The 19050-nt window shown below is 43.1% G+C and overlaps 1 protein-coding gene across 1 annotated transcript in view; it reads right to left on the reverse strand.

Moving 5' to 3' along the window:
* The window catches only part of pclob (piccolo presynaptic cytomatrix protein b), a 59960-nt gene that overhangs the window by 26138 nt on the left and 14772 nt on the right, over positions 1 to 19050 (reverse strand). The window contains exons 8-14 of the mRNA XM_078793243.1: positions 18158 to 18967; positions 17265 to 18056; positions 15465 to 16253; positions 14247 to 15383; positions 13158 to 14156; positions 12156 to 13052; positions 245 to 7439 (exon numbers count right to left, since the gene is read on the reverse strand). Coding sequence (XP_078649369.1) covers positions 245 to 7439; positions 12156 to 13052; positions 13158 to 14156; positions 14247 to 15383; positions 15465 to 16253; positions 17265 to 18056; positions 18158 to 18967 — 12619 coding nt within the window. The remainder of the gene's footprint in view (positions 1 to 244; positions 7440 to 12155; positions 13053 to 13157; positions 14157 to 14246; positions 15384 to 15464; positions 16254 to 17264; positions 18057 to 18157; positions 18968 to 19050) is intronic.

Consider the following 19050-nt stretch of genomic DNA (forward strand, 5'->3'; position numbering starts at 1 on the left):
AAATTATGCTCAGTGCACATGCATTTGAAGTCATTTGAAGTCTAGCAAGATGCAAAACCAAAATATCGAGGAAGTACACGCAGGCACACACATGCATCTGTTTGAAGACAAAAGAAAAAACGACACACAGTTAAAATAATAAAAACCAAAAGTACATCAGCATGCAAAATAAGAAACAACTCAATTACAATTACATTCAATAAATCAAATATTTGATCATGCAGCAGAACTATGTTGTACTCACCAGAAGGGAGTTTGGTGGCAGTGAGGTCAATAGCTCCGTCTGTAGATCCATTGAGGTATTCATATTCCTTATTGGGATCATAGGGAAGGAGCCCTACCTCTCTGAGGCTGGCCTCGGATATTGGTGATTTTTCACCATTGATCCCTCTGATGCCATATTGTCCGGCAGTGTCATACTGATCAGCTTTGTAGTTCAAACGGTTGTCAGGCTGAGTTGTAACGGGGGGTTGTGTTCTACAGCTCCCAGTAAATGGCAATTTGTAGATAACATCACAGCATACACTCCTTCTACCTGCAGTAAGATCAACTGGTGCCCCATCATCTTCGACAACTGTGGTTATTACTTCAGGACTTGTTCCAGATAAAGCTACCATCGCTCTCATTGGTCTGTAGTTTGACAGATCCATGGCCCCTGTCGCCTCTAAAGACATGGCAGAGGCCTCACTGTTGATGTCTGTTGGACCAGAAGTCACTGGCTTCCCTCCTCTGGCTAGTGATCCAAAAGAAAGATTAATTGGCACGTCTTGAGCTGCGGATGCTACTACGGTGACGACAGGCAGGGTCCCCACAGGTCTGTAGACAATCTGTGCCAGTGGTTCGAATGGTTTGTATGTGGTGAGAGGCAGTGGTAATGATGTGACAGGCCCTTGCAAGTCAAGAGGTTTCTCTGCTGGAGGGTTACTATATGAAGCAATGGTGGCTGTGCATGTGACTATTGTGATGCTATCAGTTACTACAGACAGTGTTGTTGCTGGGATGACCTCAGCGCTAAGATTTACAATTTCAGGTTGCACTGCCGTAATTTGACGAGCACTGTCATTGGGTGACTGTCTATATAACTCAGCTGGAGTCAGGTCCATGCCTTGGTCAGTCATCTTTGCACCAATTTTTATGGTCCGTAGATCCATAACATCTCCAGGATAGATTATTCCACTATTTTGTTTAGGATGAGCTTGGTATTTACTTTCATCAGGTTTTATAGGTGTTGTATGCTGTGGAAGTCTTTCATGGACAACAGACACAGTAGTCCTCTGGACCTCAGTGGTTACTACCTGAGTCACTAAGCTTGGTAATATTTCAGCAGGCTGACCTGTGGCAGAAACTGAAGAAGAGTACTTGCGACTCATGCTGGAGACAACCTTCTCTTGTCCTCGGATTTCTTGGCTCTCAATGGACTCTCGCTGAATTTTAGTGATGGTGATTGGAGCAACAGGTCCAGCAGTTGGAATGTCCTGGACAGCGGGTATTGAGGTTCTCCTTGTGTATGCCTCAGTGGTTATTATCTCCAGAGGGTGATCATATTCTGATGAATATGTTAATAGCTGTGGTTGTTCGATTGAAGGATATGAACCTTTTCTGCAGGTAGTATCATACACATTGAGAGGGATATCTTTTTCAGCTGGTATGTTTATTACAAATGGTTGTTGCATGGTTAAAGATTGTCTTCTTGCAGCAGCAATGCCCTCAGTGTTGAAAACCTGAGCCGGTATTTCCAAATCTGTAGGAACGGTAAATATTTCACCTACGCTGCATGGTTGATTTCCAATGGATGATACAGATGTTCTCCTTTCTCTTGAAGGTTGCTCATATAGAAAAACTTCAGTGGGCATTGAAGCCACTACTTGAGGCTGTATCGCTGATGACATCTGTACTTGCCTTGCAACAGCCTGTGTCGCATCTGGCTGTATTGTAGTAACTTCAAATGGGGGTGTTGAACATGGTATGGGTGATGATGAAATAGTTCCATAGACATGAGGCATATAAGTAATAGGAGGACCGTCTGGTTGTGTCTCCATTATCACAGGTGAGGGAAACACTTCAGCAGTTGCAGCTATCTTCTCCCTCGTTAACTGAGTCAGTTGTGCAGGAGCTGTAGCAACCTCTTGAGACACCTGAGGTAATATTTGTACTTCTGGTATTGCAACAACATAATCATTTTGAGATTCTCTCTCTGCAAGGACTGTCCCCACCTGAGCTACAGAATATGGTTGCTGTGCAGGTATTTGCTGCACATTTTGTTGAACTGGCTTGAATTCAGTAGTAGACGTCAGTGAGTCAGTCATTGTTTCATGTCCCATAGGTTGCTGCTGAAGAGGTAGCTGCTGACTCATTGCTATAACTGATCTTAGAGCTGTCTCACTGACGAGACTTGCCATTTCTTCTTGTTTTTCGACTTCAGTTGAGGGCGCGATAACTGTATTTTCTCTGGGAATTTGTATACCAGAAGGTACTGCAGGCTCTAGTGGAATAACTACACATTGTGATAGGGGCTGAGTTGGCAGTGTTTGTATTTGGGCCACAGGAACGTGTGCTTCAGCTGACATCTCCTTTGAAAGTTTCACACCATCTGAGGCCATCTTTGGATGAGTGACTGTTGGTTCAGGTTGTGGTCTTGCATTGGTTTCACTTATAATTTCTGATGTCTTTGTTGTGTTTTGTTGCATTAGTGTAGGTGGTGGCAAGGGCTGACCCACTGGTTGTTGGTGTTGCATTATCACAGGTATATATGGCTTCTTTATTGGATCTGGTACACAATAGACCTGAATTGGCGTTTCCTGATCAGACCCACCCGGCACTTTCGAGACCACTGTCACTTGCTCCAATGGGACAGTTGATGCAATGGGTATTGGGGGTGGATGCCTCACAGTGGGGACAGAAGCTCTCCGAACTGGGGCCTGTGCTGAAAACGTGTCACTGGGTGATTTCTGTTCCAAAGGCGTTGTTCGTACCCCTGGCCTTTTTGTAGTTGGGATGGAGCCTCGTCTTATTGGTGCCTGGACAGTTATTACTTCTGTTGGTGAGCCAGGCTCAGATGGAAGAGTTATCACTACATATGTTTTCAAACACTTTGCATGTCTTGGAGATAAAGGTGACTTTGGAGATGTTGCCCCTGACTTACTCTCCACCGGTCTCGTCAGGGTAAGTGACAGGGCATTTGGAGGTTCTTTAGTCCGAGGCAGTGTTGCAGCTTTTGGCGCAACAGGAGGTGGTTTGACACTTTCTCCTGGTTTGTGGCTGAAAACCAGTCCAGCTGGAATGATTACAGGCTTAGGTGGTATTGGTGGGGGAGCCTTTGGAGAAGGACAAGAGCTAGTTGTTGTAACAGAAAACTGTTGTACCATTCCTGAAGTAGCCGTCATTGCTGTGGGAATTTGTGGTTTTGGGTAAATAGTAGGCTTTGGTAAAGTGGAAGGAGGTGGGGTAGGTGTCTCAGATACAGGTATTTCTACTGTTTCTACAACATTAGTTCTGATGGCAGGGTTAGGTGGTCGTGGTGGAACTGAGACAATTGGCACTGCAGTCACTGAAGTGGATGGTAATGTATCTACTTTGAATTTATCTGACATGGCTGTTTTAGATAGGGCAGTAGTGGTAATGATAGGTTGTATACTTGGTGCCTGAGATGCAGTGGAAGAGATTGTGCTGCTTTGTGGAGTATGGTAAAGACGAGAGATGTTTTCCGCACTTGGCACTATGATGACTACATGGCCTGGTCTTGTTGGAGTCACCACTTGAGGTACAGCCACATCATCTGGTTTCATCTCCTCCATTCTTGGCTGTATATCCACAACAACAGACTGCATTGTCTGGACAACAACTGGGGCTCCTGTAGTCATGGTGGGAGCTATAGTCGCGGAAACATATGAAGAGCCCCTTGTCGGGAGCTGCTCTTTGTCATGCTCCGGTAATGAAACTGAAGTAGATCTTGGGGGAGGAGGAGGTGGAACTTTCTTTTTGACTATAGTAGTTGATGGAACAGATGTCGGGATCATAGCTGATTGAACAGGGACTGAGTTTACCACATTGTGCTGGGCCTTGGTTGGGGTTGCTGTGATTGTGGTTGCTGAGCCTGTCATGGGTGTTTGTGTAAAGATTAGAGACGTAGTTGAAACCATGTCAGGCATCTGGACAATCACCGGTTCATCTGCACCAACAGTAGTAGTAGAGGTAGGTTGAATTGAAACTGGAACTTTGCTGGTAACATGTGTTTCACTAAATTGAGTCGGTTGCTTGGCCGTGACAAAAACAGGTTCTTGACTTGGTGCTGATACCTCCACCACTGAAGTCTCAATTGGTATTTGAGAGGGAGAGGAAACCAAGTCAGGCATTTCAACAACAGCAGGTGAAGTCTCCACTGGGGCTTCGATTGGGACCACAGCAATAGAAACGTCATCCATTGTGATGGTTTCAGCTTTGAAAGGGTCAGACACCACATCTGATATCATTCCAGTGACTGCAGAGCTTTCGCTAGAAGCTTCAATTTTAGTGGGCAACGGTGGTAAGCTCTCTTGGGAGGATTGAGTTACGAAGGAAGCTGTAGGTGTACAAAGAGGAGTTGAATCTGACGATAAAGGTGTCTGAGCCTGGAAAGAGGATGAGGATGTTGCATTCGAGGCCATGCTAGAATCTGGTGTGGCTGGTGAAGTTGGCGGAGACAGTGGTGATACAGGGGAAGGCGTAGTGGTTAGTTCTGGAGCTGATATTGGAGTTGGAATAGGTTTTGGTTCTGGGATTTCACAGACAACAGAAATCAGTTCCGTTTCTGTCATCTCAGAAGAGGGTGGGCTTACGGATTGATTCTCTTTGGTTTCAGAATCATCACTTGGGGTAATGTCAGAAGAAATCCCAACACCATACTCATCTGCAAGACTGTCATCCTCTTCTTCCCCTGATGAACATTGTGTAATCTTGAGGTCAGGTATGGGGAAGAGGGCCTTTCTAAGTGCAGGATCTAGCGGAATCATGGGTCGAACAAAACCTATAGAACCAGAAGGTGTGCTTGGAACAACAGTCACCTCAGGACGCTTGGGGGGCTCAGAAGGCCGTGGTGGGGCTGGTCGTTTCTTTTTCTTGAGTGGCAACTCACTAGAAGAGTCAGTTGCTGCAGAAGGCTCAATTTCTTCAGTGTAGGGTATTTCTTCTGTAGGTTCGATTCCAACACAGGTTTCAGCACCTAAAGGAGGTGTAGATTCCATGGCAGTCTGGGCCTGTTGAAATTCTTGCTCTATCATCATCAATTCTCTCTTCTTTTCCATCATCTCTTCATAAACCTCCTCTGGCGACCTGAGTTTCTTGAAAGGTTCAGGTGTGTCGTCCTGTTTAGGTTCAGTGTCTTGATATTGACATATCACAATCTCTGGATCCTCAACTAAGGATTCATAGAGATAGTCCTCTATTGCCATTCCTCCATAAAGTGGTTCAACGTCTGGAGGACTATCGCCTGGAATAGCTTTGGCCTTCTGGATAATTTCCTCATATGCTTCTTCCGCGCTCTTTAATAATTTTGAAACTGGTTCATTTTCTTCAACTGGGGTGAACGGTATCACAGTTGGAGAAGGTTTGCGCCCTCTTTGTACAGCTTGTCTTGTTTCTGGTTCTTCTTCAACATCGGCCAAACGCTCAGAGCCTGATGTTTTATTGGTGTCATCCATTACAGTGACTTGTCTCAGATCCTCTGCTGAGGAAGGACTTTCACTCTGAGATAAGAGCTCATGCACACTTAGTTCATTGTTTTCTTTTTGGGATTTCTCGTCCTCAGATGAGTCTTCAATGATGGGGAGTGGCTGGGTTGCATGTCTGTGTTTACCTTTGTGATACTGTTTGTCACCACTTATTCTTTTGTGACTTGGACTGCTATCACTGTCCTCCTCCAGGGATGATGCAGATGTAGGTGATGACCCTGGAGTAAAACTAGATGCTTGAACACTGGATGACCCCTTTGACAGTGATTCAGTGATACTCTCTACCTCTTCATCAGTGCTTTGTCTTTGTCTGATGACTGGAATTGCTTTCTTAAAAGTTGTGCTGGGGAGTGTTTCAGAATCTCCTGCACTAGCCACGAGAGGGGATTTTCTCCATGCTAAAGTTCCTTCATTGTCCGTGCTTCCTTCACTAGACAGTGATTTCAGTTTCATCGAGGTGTTAACAAGCACAGCCTTTTTGACGACGTTTTCATTGGACAATTTCCTTTCTTTCTCACCATCAGAAAGAGACATTTCCTCTTCATCACCCATACCCATTATCTGACTGCGAATTACATCTTCATCTTCTATAGATGAGTCAGCACTTTCAGTGTGGATGTCCTCACTGATAGATGACACATCACTCACTTTCAGCCTCCTCCTTTGAACCTCAGGTGAAGGTGTGAAATCACTTCCGCTGCTCTCTTCCATTGCCTGGAAACTAAGGCGCCTTTTCCCACCTTCAACCACCTCCTTAACTTGTGGGCTCTGTTCTTCTTCGACATTGTGTTTAGTTGAACTGCATATCACCTGGTCGTCATTCGGTTTGTCTGATAAGGGTAAAATTTGAGGTTGAACATCATCTTCTGACTTGGTAGCTGTCATAGACACAACTGTGTTCTCCAATTTATCTATTCCACCAGGATGGAAAGGTATCTGCAGTATCTCAGCTTCTTTTGAAATTGTATCTGGCTCCTTTGTAGACTCTGGTTGGCGCTCAGAGGAGAGGGTGGTATCAGCTATTTTTTCCACCGCTTGATTGCTCTTAGTTGGTGTCAACTGTGGGACTGTTGCGACCAGCACAGGTTCTTGTGACTGTTCCTGAACTTCAGCCTTGTGAACAGATGTTGCAGGCTCGCTCAGTTTGATTTGGTCTTCAACATTTGTTGTCTTGACTTCAATCTTCTCTGATAGAGGTTGTTTTGTTTCATTCACTGGAACAGTAGCAAACTCAACTGAGAGTTTGGAGGGCTCAGTTTTGGGAATTTCTTTCACACTTGAGTCATCTTTTGTCAAATCTGTTCTTTCTACTGTTACATCTGTTCTGGCCAATTCAGGTTCAGGGACCACCTGTGATTTAATGGGTTCTGCTGTAGATTCAATTAACTGTTGTTTTTCTTCGATAACAGTTGGAACCTTGACTACATTTGGTCCAGACTCAAGTTCAGCTTTTGTAGTTGCTGCATCTGTGGCTTCTGGTTTGCTAAATATGGGGTCTATCTTTGTTGTTGGCCTTGTTGTTGCTGTTGGTATAAGCGTGGTCGGTTGTTCTGCAACTTCAGCTTCAGGCTCAGCTTTTGCAGGAGCAGGTTTTATTTCCACCTTTTTCATAGCAAGTATGGCTGGTGTCTCTGGTAGAGCTGTTACTGGTGAAGGCTGAGGCAGTTTTCCTGAGTCTCCGAGTTGTCCCACCAAAGCCTTTTGTGTATGGCAGTTAAGACATAGCCATTCCTTCTGTAATAAAAACACACAAAGCATGATTATTAATCACAGGGAGCCGTCGAGCAGGCTTGCATGCGCAACCTTCTACCCAAACCACTGGACTCTGTGGTATGTCAAAGCCGCTGCTGTCACTATATATATATTTATTTTTTACATCTGCTCAAACCCGTTACTCCACTGAGGATTTCTGACTGCTGGAGTGTGCGAGTAAAACAGTGCCCAGAGAAAATCCACACACATGGAAAACATGCAAAGTCCACACAGAGATGCCCAAGCAGAGATCCAAACACAGATCTTCCAGATCCCCCGACTGTGTGGTCAACATGCAAACCACTCGTCCACCATGCGGCCCATGTAAGTCAAACAGCGCATTCCATACACTTTCCAATTGAAGTAAATTGAGTACAATGCATCCAAACAGCATGAACCTGTCAAATTCTACAACCATGTTAATTGGTAAATCGACCACAGAGCCACTCAGTTCATAAAAACTGTAAGTATTCCATTGTAACATGAAAAAGGAGGTATATGACTGTTGACATATGACTGTTGGTATATGACAGAAACAAGGTTATAAGACATATATTGAGGTTTTGCCATATTTTCTTAAAATTCCCAAGGAAACATGAAGTTGATCTTCTTTACACTTTCTCTCTGCACGGGAACCAATGTGAGTGCACAAGTAGTGTTGTTAAGCTTTGGCTCTCCGCCTGGATGTCTATTTGTGAATGGAGTAATCGAGTCAAGAATATTACTGTAGGAGTCAAAGAGGCAGACTCTTTCATCAATGTTCATATTAAATGATGGGGAGTTCAATGCAGAGGCATTAAAAGCAGCAGAAAAAAGAGCTGCTGTTGAGGGGTTAGTGGTGACGCAGAGCTTGTGGTGTGAGTCAGGCAACGCAATAGAAAATAACACAGAGGAATGGAAACACCTGTGTTGTGTTAGCCATAGTTAGTCATTCAGCACAAAACTTTTGTTAGTCCAGGATCTAACATTGAGCAGTGCCAGATTGAGATTGTAGAACACACCCTTGCTCTGTGAAGGCTGTGCTTAAGTTAATGTTCAAATTCTTTCGGTGTTTGGCAGCAAGCCGGTGGAGGTAGTCCTCTGCCAGAGGCATTTGGCGCAAGAACTCCACAAGTATGTTTTTTTTTCACAGGCTTTTTTTGTGTGTTTTTTTCCAAGTTAAAAAAATGGGTAGTGTTACAGTGATGGGAAAAAGTTTTATCAGGCACCCCTGATAATTTTCAATATTTTCCTTTATAAATCACTGGTTATTGCGATCAGTCATTTCAGTTAAATATATTATATAGCAGACAAACACAGTGATAGATGAGAAATGAAATTAAGTTGATAGAATTTACAGAAAGTAATATTTATTTAAAGAAAAGTAGGCAAGTGCATACATTTGGGCACGCCAACAACTGTTTGGATTCAGGTTGAAGGTATTTTTGACCATTTTTCTGTCCAAAACATCTCCAGTTGAGTCAGGTTTGATGGTTTCAAAGCATGGGCAACCCAGTTTAAATCACACCACAGATTTTCTATAAAATTCAGGTCTGGGGACTGAGATGGCAATTCCTGAACGTTGTACTTCTTTACTTCCTCTGAATGTCTTAGTAGGATTTGAGCAGTGTTTAGAGTCATTGACTCGTTGGAAGTCTCCAGCCCCAGAGCAACTTCAACTTTGTTACCGATTCTTGAACACTGTTGTCAAGAATCTGATGATACTGACTGGAATCCATGCGACCTTCAACTTGAAAATGATCTCCAATACCTGCACTGGCCTCACAGCCCCACCACCAAATGTTACTGTGGGTAGCAAGTGTTTGTCTTGGAATGCTGTGTTCTTCATTCGCTATGCATACCACCCTGTGTTATGTCCAAATTACTCAATTTTAGTTTCATCAGTCCAGAGCACCTTATTCCAAAATGAAGCTGGCTTGTCCAAATGCTATGCTATAGCATACCTCAAGCGACTCCGTTTGTACGTTACAACTGTTAAGTGTAATCCACTAGTACACTACAGTGTTGCAGTAGTTTCCATTCACATTGTGCTATTCTATTGATTAACAAAAATAGAGAATTTTAAATTTAGCATTTTTATGCTTCCAAAAAGTATATCAGTGGGTAACACTAAAAGAGATGTGCTTCTTATGTAATTGACACTTGGCTGTGGACACCAGAGATCGCAAAGCCTCAGGGGTTGAGGTTGAGGCTTTACAGTTGTAGGGGTGGCAAGGATGAACAATGTATCCCTCATCAAAACAGCCACAGCTTGGCTAAATAGACAGGATGGCTTGTCTTTTTATTTTACGACATACAACATACAAGTACATTGCTTCAGTAATAGAACCTCTGAATAAAAAATGAAATGCATGAAAGACCTGAGTGCCAGCAACATGTCTAGCCATTTTCCCTTCTGACTCTGCTTTAGCTGATGCCATCAAAAGCCTGCAAGTGGCCGTGGTGTGATAAGTAGAGCACATGTGTGTCAAGCTTTGTGTGTCACAAAATGAAATCCGTTTGCTTTGACCAGTAGAAAATAGGCATTGCCTTGTGTTAATTATAAGATCGACAAGCGGAAAGGCCAGTTGATGTGATAATCAGTTGTAATGTCTGTGCTCGCCTTAAGTCCGAAAAGTTTAATTGTGTTTGCCCCAGAAGAGACAGTGTAAAGCGAGGTGCTGCAGTAGTCTATATTGATTTATACATCCCATTTAAGAGAGTTTGTAGTGCTTGAGGATAACCATTACCGTATTGACAAGAATATAAGACAGTATTTCTTTCCCTAGAGAAACGCTTTTAAAAAATCATCGGCCAGGATCTAGAGATTTGTACATGCAAACAGTTGATGCCAGATGACTTTCACAAAACTAAGTAGGCATGGGCTGGTAACCAGTTTCAAAACCACAAAATCTATATGTCATAAAGTTCCAGCTGTGTTTGACAATTGCAAAGTGAGCTAGCTTTCTGAGTACTTATTGATTCACACACAACTTGAGTGAAGTCAGCGGCTAACCTAAAATGCTTGGTTACATTAACAAGCACTAAAGCACAACTCCCAAAGTCTGATTAATGGACGCCACGCAGGAGAGGCGACATCGCCTCTACTCCATTCAATGGAACCTGGGCGATAGGGCAAATGTCGTGTGTCACCATCCAGCAAATTGACAGAAATTCGTGCATGTGAAAGTTTGTACTTGTGCGTGTCATTGATGAGTGTTACCCAGACAAGGACCAATCAACAGACAGGATGCTAAATCTGTGCACTATACTTGCAATATCAAATTTCCCAGAGCTATTTGATGATAGCGTTCCAGATTTGTAACAACTTTGTCAATATGCCATCACAATTACAGTGCAGTTACAAATCTGCACTCTCCAATCAAAACAAATCAGTAAGAATTCAAAAAGTCCTGATCAACATATACCACATAGCTACTTTGCCTTCAGAGTTTATGCACGTCATTCATTTTCAGGGTGTACCCCGCCTCTCGCCCAAAGAGTTTATGCACGTGTTATGCGTAAAAAGCAAATGTCGCCCGGTTTTCATCCATTAGAGCCTTAAAACAAAATATTGTAATCTGACCCAATAACTGCACCAAAAGCCTCATTAAATAGTTACAGTACATAGAGTATGTGGACTGCCCACCCACATACAATGAAGAAGAAAGTCAAGAATTGCATGATGCCACTGATCTACTGAGAGCAGATGGCCCAAGAGGAAGGACCTCCTGCTCTAATGTAATGTACTATGTTGACTTTGACATAATCTGCTTCACCTCTACTTATTATTGAGCATATCACACAACATTTCCATCTCAAATCTCTCTCACAGGTTCTGACAACAGCCTCGCTTGATTCTCTGATGCAACATCAGATCCCATCTCGCTAATGCTGTTGCACAACAACCGTAATACATTTTGTGTATCGCGGGTCTACTGAAGACATGAGCTGTTATGTAATGACAGCACTTGGATGGCCACATCAGTCATGTCATATAACCTAGACTTAACATCGAAACACATTAAAGGCACAAGTGTTTGCCACATTCCCTAGTCACAGATGTCACATTACACATTCCTTGTGTATTTTAATACCATATATCACTATTGGGTTTTAAAGTGGAACTGCACTTTTTTAAAATTTTGCTCATCATTCACAATCCTTATGTGGAACATGAACACATATTTCTTTCCCTTGATGCTCGTTTGCTGTCGGCATTTTTTACCTAATGACCAGGGCATACGTCTTGTGCCAAAAGACACAGCCATCCCAATGAGAGCGGACATCGTGTTTTGCAAGTGTTGTCGCTGTATCTATGCTGCTGTTGTTGACAGAACTGGCATAAGTATGTTTATCAATGCGCTGAGAATAGTTTAGATAAGTGTTTTAAATCATCAAAATAAATAAAGATACTGCAACTGTTACATGTTATCATCAGTGTACATGTTAATGCATTATCACAGCATGTACATCAAACAATGTGACGTTGTTAGAGGTTATTTTTAGAGGGATTCATAGTCGAAATAGTTGTCTCCCAATGACAGAAATGTAAGCTAGCTGATATTAACTAGTTTCTTGCGTTATCATGCACAGAAAAAGGAAATAAATGTGTTCATGTTCCATATAAGGATTGTGAATGAAAAAAATGCAGTTCCCCTTTAAGGGATTCCCACTGAACAAAAGGGTGAAAATGATCAAGTCAAGTATTGCACTTACCCCTCCAGTATGCGGCATGGGGTTAAATCCACAGAGGCTACAGACAACACTCCTGCATTCAGTACATGTGTTGTAATTAGGTGGTTCCTTGGAGGCCATATTGAGCTCAACCTTACAGAGTGGACAGGTGGACAGTGTATCGGATTTGGGAATGTCCACTTTGGGGCCTTCTGTGACTTTTGTTTCCTGGGCTCTAGCCTGAGCCAAGGGGGTAGGTTTGGTCTGTTGAGGCAGTTGTGGTTTTCGAGCATCTTTGTTTTCCTTTGCAGGGGACATCTTGGGAGAAACTGGAGTAGTATTGGGCTCATCTTGAATAGCAGAGGTAATCAATGTGGATGCTGAGCTAAAAATGGAGGAACCAAATCCAAACACTTTACTAGTGACAGTGTCAGCTGCCTTTGGTTGTGTTTTGGGAGCACCAAATCCAAAGAGCCCGCCCGACTCCTGTTTAGTAGCTGCAGCTGCTGGTGGTGGTGTATGTTTGACAGGAGATTTCAAAGGCTGCTGAGCTGGTTTCCTATCTGCCGGTTTTGCAACACCAGCCTTGACTTCTGGTTTTGGAGTTTGAGAAATCTCTCCCTGGGTTTGGGGTTTTCCAGTAGGAATCACATCCTGGCCTTTTCCTTGATCACCAACCGCAGGGACTTTTGTCTTCGGCACCACACCTTGCGATAAATCAGGCTTTTTCATTGTACATGTCTGTGAGTCCTCATTCACGGGTTTAGCGCCCTCTTCTTTGACTGATGAAGACTTCTCTGGCTGAACAACAGCATGTTCAGAAGGAGGAAGACCGGTCCTGGTAGGTGAGGGCTGAGGTTTCACTGCAGAACGTCCAGTAGTTTCAGATAGTCCGAGGGCCCTCTGCATCTGACAGTTCAGACAAAGCCATTCCTTTACCTTAAAAAAGCAGGAAATGGTCAGTTTTTAGGACTAATATATGAGCAACCACAGATTTTCCAAAGATAATACAAACACATAATTTGACACATTTATCCAATTTACCTCTGAGACACCGGGCAATGGATTGAAGCCACACTGGTTGCAGACAGTAGTTTTGCATTCTGTGCAGGTGTTGAAGTTGGGAGCATCTTTAGAATCCATGTTCAGTACCACCTTACAGAGTGGACAGGGGGGCTGAGCTGGTTTTGGAGGTGCTATTGGTGCTTTGGGGAGCATGGATGGAGACTTATCCACTTGTGTTGTTGAGGGAGTTGTTTTCACCAGTGGTTTTTCCAATTTTGCTTCCTCGGTTTTCAGGACTGCAGGTGGTTTAGTGTCATTTGCAGGTATTGTTTTAGGAGAGGCAGGCGGTGTTGTTTTGGGCGAGGCCTGCATAGACATTTTACGTGGCGTAGGAGGTGTTGTTTTTGTTTCATCTTGAACCGCTGAAGTTATCAAATTGGATGCTGAATTCAAGAAAGACGACCCAAAGCCAAACATCTTTCCAGTCACTGACTCAGTAGGTTTGGCAGATTGTGTTTTAGGACCACCAAAGCCAAAGAAACCCCCTGACTCCTGCTTTGCAGGCTGGGTTGTTGGCGGCATTGATTTGGCTGGAGATTTCACAGCCTTTTCAGGCTGTTGGGGGATTATTTTGCCTGCTTCTGGTGCTGTTGAGGGAACAGCCCTTACAGTAGTGTCTGGAGGTTGCTTCTGGGGTATTCCAGGTTGCCCTTTAGGAGTAATTTCAGGTGAAGTTGATGCAACATCTGACTTCTTGATTTCAAGAGGAATGCTTTTTTCAGGCAAAGCAGTAGCTGCCAGGTTTGCCTTCCCAGTTGGCTCACTAGTGGCTACGGATTTGCTCGCTTTGGTCGTATCTATCTCGATAGTCTCGACAGGAATGGGTTCCTTCGTGTGCATAGCTGTATCTTTCTCCGTTGTGGGAGGAGTCATGTCTTTGCTCGGTGAAGATAGAGGTTTTATCAGGGGAAGCCCAAGAGGTTCAGAGGCACCAAGTGCTCTCTGCATCTGACAGTTGAGACATAGCCATTCTTTCCCCTGTAAAAACAAAACATGGAATATTACTCATAGAATGTGTCAGTTTCAATAGTTTTGTGATGCATTACTCAATTACTATCAATAGATTACCTCTGCTTTATTCGGCATGGGACTAAATCCACATTTGTTGCAGACTGTGGTTTTACATTCAGTGCAGGAGTTGTAATTAGCTTGATCTTTGTCAGCAACATTAAATTCAACCTTACAAAGTGGACAGTTGAGCTCAGTTGCTTGGGGAGCAACTTGGGGAGCCTCCAAATTTAAAGGTTCTGATGAACCTTGGTCCAATTTCTTCGTTCCTGGTGGCAAAGCCTTGACCTGCTGAGGTTGGTCCACTATCTTCTCCATTACCTTTTGTTGAATATCGGCAGACTTCACATCCTTTGTGGAGGTTTTAGATACAGCGGGGCTTGACTTGACCGGTGGGATCTGAGATGCTGGCATTTTATCAGAACTTTGTGCCGGGGCAGACATTTTACGAGAACCTGGTGATGTAATGCGTGATTCCTCACGAACGGCAGAGGTTACTAAAGAAGATGCTGAGCTAAAGAGGGTTGAACCAAATCCCATCATCTTTCCTGTCACTGCTTCGGCTGTTTTGGAGACCCCTTGCTGAGATTTTGTAGCATCAATGTTGACTAAACTTCCTGTACCTCTGGTTGGCTGTGCTGTGGCGGGAGCAGCTTTGGCAGCAAGGTTTGGCTCTTTGCTCGGGAATTTGGATGGCTGCTTTATATCAGCGGACGAGGCTACTTGGTCTCCTGACTTTTGAATTTCTTCTGCTGCCTGATCTTTTTTACCAGATGCCTCTGTTGTTGCAGGTGAGGTTGATAGAGTTTGAGCCTTCTTATTCTTTAGTGAAGATTCAACATCTGTGCTGGAAGGTGTTTGATCAATTAAAGGTTTATCAGTGTTTGAAATTGCAGGTGTCTTCTCTTCAACTGGAGCAGCTGTGGAGATTTGAACTTCTTTAGCAGGAAGTGAACCGGGTTTAATCTCTTTTGTTGGAACTTCATTCCTTTCTAATGCAACTAGTGTAGTTTTGCCTTTCTGATTTTTGTCCATATCTCCTTTTTGTGTTGGTATCATGTCTTTATTTTGATAAGCAGCAGCTGGTATAGCCACTTTGTTGGGTGATGACTGAGGTTTCACAGATGGGTGTTCTACTGCTTCCGTTGTTGAGAGAGCTCTTTGCATCTGGCACATCAGACACAGCCACTCCTTTTTCTATAAAACAAATGTACTGAATATTGAGTTTGTCCATTATGATTATATTATCCATTGTGGCATAAACAATACTTTACTTACCTCTGATATGTTTGGCATAGGGTTGAATCCACACTGCTTGCAGACTGTACTCTTGCAGTTGGTGCATTTATCATAGTTAGGAAGCTCTTTGGAGCCAATGTTGAGGTCAACCTTACAAAGTGGACATGTGGACTGGGCATCTTTTTGAGATAAATTTTTGTCCACTTTGGCCTGTTCAGATGAAGCCTGTTGTGTTTGTTCTGGCTTAATATGTTGTCCCTTCTTCTGTACAGAAGGAGATGGACTCTGTTTTGCAGGGGACATCTTGGGAGAGACCGGTGGAGTGGTTTTGGGCTGGTCCTGAACAGCAGAAGTAATTAAAGTGGATGCACTGCTGAAAATGGATGATCCGAAGCCAAACATTTTCCCTGTCACTGATTCTGCTGGTTTCGTAGCTTCAGGTTGGGTTTTACTGCCACCAAAACCAAAGAAGCCACCTGATTCTTGCTGGTGGGCTGTAGCAGCAATACTCCGCTTGCGTTCAGTTTTTCTTGTCGGGTCTGGTGATGTGCTTAAGCCAGATGTTTTGTGGTCATCTTGTGGTATCTTTTTAGCAGGAGCACTACTGCTGTCTTTCTGACCATCTGGCTTGTTAGCAGACTGAGCTGTTACAGGCTGTGCAATTCCAGCTGTTGGTTGTTTCTGAGGTGCGATTGCCACTTTCTTTTCAGGCTCAGCTCTGCTGGTAAGGTCTTTTATGGGAACTTGAGAGTTGTTAGGAGTTCCTGTAGGGTGGCTCGCACCTAAAGCTCGCTGCATCTGGCAGGTGAGACACAGCCACTCCTTCACCTAAGAAAATGACGTAAATAAAATTTATTTCTCTTTCCATTCTCTATAACTCTTGGGGTCATAGGGAAGCTGGATCCTAAGGACCCCCAAACTGATTGCTTAATTGCAGGGTTTAACTATGTTATGTCAACCGTGAAGAATCAGATTGTGAACTACTACTACTTCTATCCGACTACGAATGATTATGTAAGTAATATGGAAGTGGCAGTGTGCATGGCACTATTGCAACTGCACATTAAGTGCTTAACGCTCACTATAGCCATTGCATTCAGTGAGTAATGTGTGGCTTTATTTTCCATCTGAGTTAAACAGCTGCCGAAGCCTTAATGTCCAAGCAGAAGCTCCAGTAATTACAGTAAGTATGTACATTTGATCAAAGGTACTTGAGATTTGTCAGATCAAAACATGTAGATGTTAAAATTTGTTTGCACCCTTAATCACATAGTGGTTTTCTTTCCTGTTGTTAAATGTGGCTGAGCGCCAAATTTTACAAGCACCAGCGATCACCAGTACAACTTCATATATAGAAGAGATCTGTGTTGACAATTTAGCGACACGAGAAGTGGTGCGTATTGAAAGTGGAAGTCGGGAAGTGTTTCTTGCTTCATGCATGTTTGGGAATTAAATACAAGGTTAATTATCTGCTGCGCAGGCAGGGGTGATGACGCTCCGAATATCGGCATGCAATGCTGGTCTAATACTAGGGATGAGCCCTATGGATAATGACATTTTGCCGGATACGAGTATGAAACTAGTAAATTTCGTCATTATCGGCATTTGTATTTAAATAAATTGCTGATTATGTTTTCACTCTTCACGCCCTGTTATTGGCCAGTCACACACAGCAACCACGGTTAAATAAAAAAGTTTGTTTATGAAATCTTTTTTTTTTTTATTCATCTCTTGTCAGGAGAAGGGTGTTTCAAGACGATGCTAGATTCCAATGTTCAACATACAGAATGTGTTTTGCAAAACAGTAAAAAGACACAACATATAAAAATACAGTCTTACCTTTGATTCATTTGGCATGGGGTTAAATCCACACTGATTACACACAGTTTTCTTGCATTCAGTGCAACTGCTGTAGTTGGCTTGGTTTTCCGAACCCAAGCTGAGTTCAACCTTACAGAGTGGACAGGTAGAACCTGGTTGGACAGCTGCATTGGTTGCTGCTGCTTCCATTGGCGGTTCTGTTGTGACCTTATGTCCCTCTTTGGCTGGACCTAATTGAGGTGTCTTTCTCTGCTGTGTTTGCTTCTTCAGAACATCAGATTTAATTTCTCTCGCAGGTGACTTTTTGGGAGAAGTTGGTGGTGTTGTCTTAGGCTGATCCTGAACAGCTGACGTTATTAATGTAGATGCAGAACTGAATATTGAGGAACCGAAGCCAAACATCTTTCCAGTCACTGAATTCTGCTCAGATTTTGTTGCACCCAATCCTCCACTCTCCTGTTTCTTTGCAGGAGTGTCATTATTCTGCTTGCGTCCAGTTTGGCTTGCCAGATCTGATTGTTTCTCAGCAGCATGCATCTCATTTTTCTGTGGCGTTTTATAACCAGGTTCAGGGCAAGCCAATGTTTCTGGTGTAGCAGGAGCTTCAGGTTTTTCTAATTTAACTGAAGTTGTAGATGGCTTTTCATGTGGGGGTTCTGGATGGCTTGGATTCGACTTTGTTTGCATTTCTGTTGCTGGCTTGGACATGTCCTCTGATGTGACTGCAAGAGGAAGTTTACTCTTTGATGTTTGCTCCGATGCTTCAACTGCTCTTTTCGTCTGACAGGTAAGACATAGCCATTCCTTTTTCTGAAACGAAGAACATAATATTGCTTGTGTGTGTTTTTTTTTACTAAAAAGTACCTTTGTAATTTAAACAAATACATATTAAGTACTGAGTCTTGACTTACCTCTCCAATAGGCATGGGGTTAAACCCACACTGATTACACACAGTGTTTTTGCATTCAGTGCAAGTATTGTAGTTGGCTTTGTCTTTCATATCCATTTTGAGTTCAACCTTACAGATTGGACAGGTAGAACCTGGTTTGACAGCTGATTTGGTAGTTTCTGCAGTCTTTTTAGGTTCTGATGTGACCTTAGTTTCCACTTTGTCTGGACCTGACGGAGGTGTCTGTTCCAACTTTTGAGGAACATCAGACTTAATCTCCTTGGTAGGGGGCCTTTTGGGAGAACCTGGTGTTGTTGTCTTAGGTTGATCCTGAACAGCAGATGTTATTAATGTAGATGCAGAACTAAATATTGAAGAACCAAAACCAAACATCTTTCCAGTCACTGAATCTGTAGACTTCTCTGTATCGTGCTGAGATTTAGTGGCACCCAAGCCAAAATAACCCCCTGTCTCTTCTTGCTTTGCTGCAGTGGCACTAGTCTGCCTACGTTCAGTTTGGCCTGCCAGATCTGGTAGTTTGTCAGGAACTTTCTTCCCATTTTTCTGTTGTGTTTTATCATCAGGTGCTGAGCTATCCAACTTTGTGGTAGAAGTTTCTGGTTTATCTGACTTAACTGAAATCATAGACAGGTTTTTCTGTGGGGACTCTGCATTCCTTGGGTGTGCCTTTGCTTGAGTTGTTGTAGTTTGTTTGGAGTTGTCCATCGACTTGACCACAAGCGGAACTTTGTTATTTGATGTTTGAGCCTGTTTTTGAAAAGCTTCATCTGCTCTTTTTGTCTGACACATAAGACAGAGCCATTCGTCTTTCTGAAATGAAGAAAATACAATTGGTTGTGTGTTGCTTCTGATATAAAGTAACCAAATTTTAAAAAATAGTGTTGAGTCAACTT

The sequence above is a fragment of the Doryrhamphus excisus genome, linkage group LG1 (genome assembly GCF_037039965.1).
Source record: "Doryrhamphus excisus strain RoL-2023G ecotype Guam linkage group LG1, RoL_Dexc_Guam_v1.1, whole genome shotgun sequence".
NCBI lineage: Eukaryota > Metazoa > Chordata > Actinopteri > Syngnathiformes > Syngnathidae > Doryrhamphus > Doryrhamphus excisus.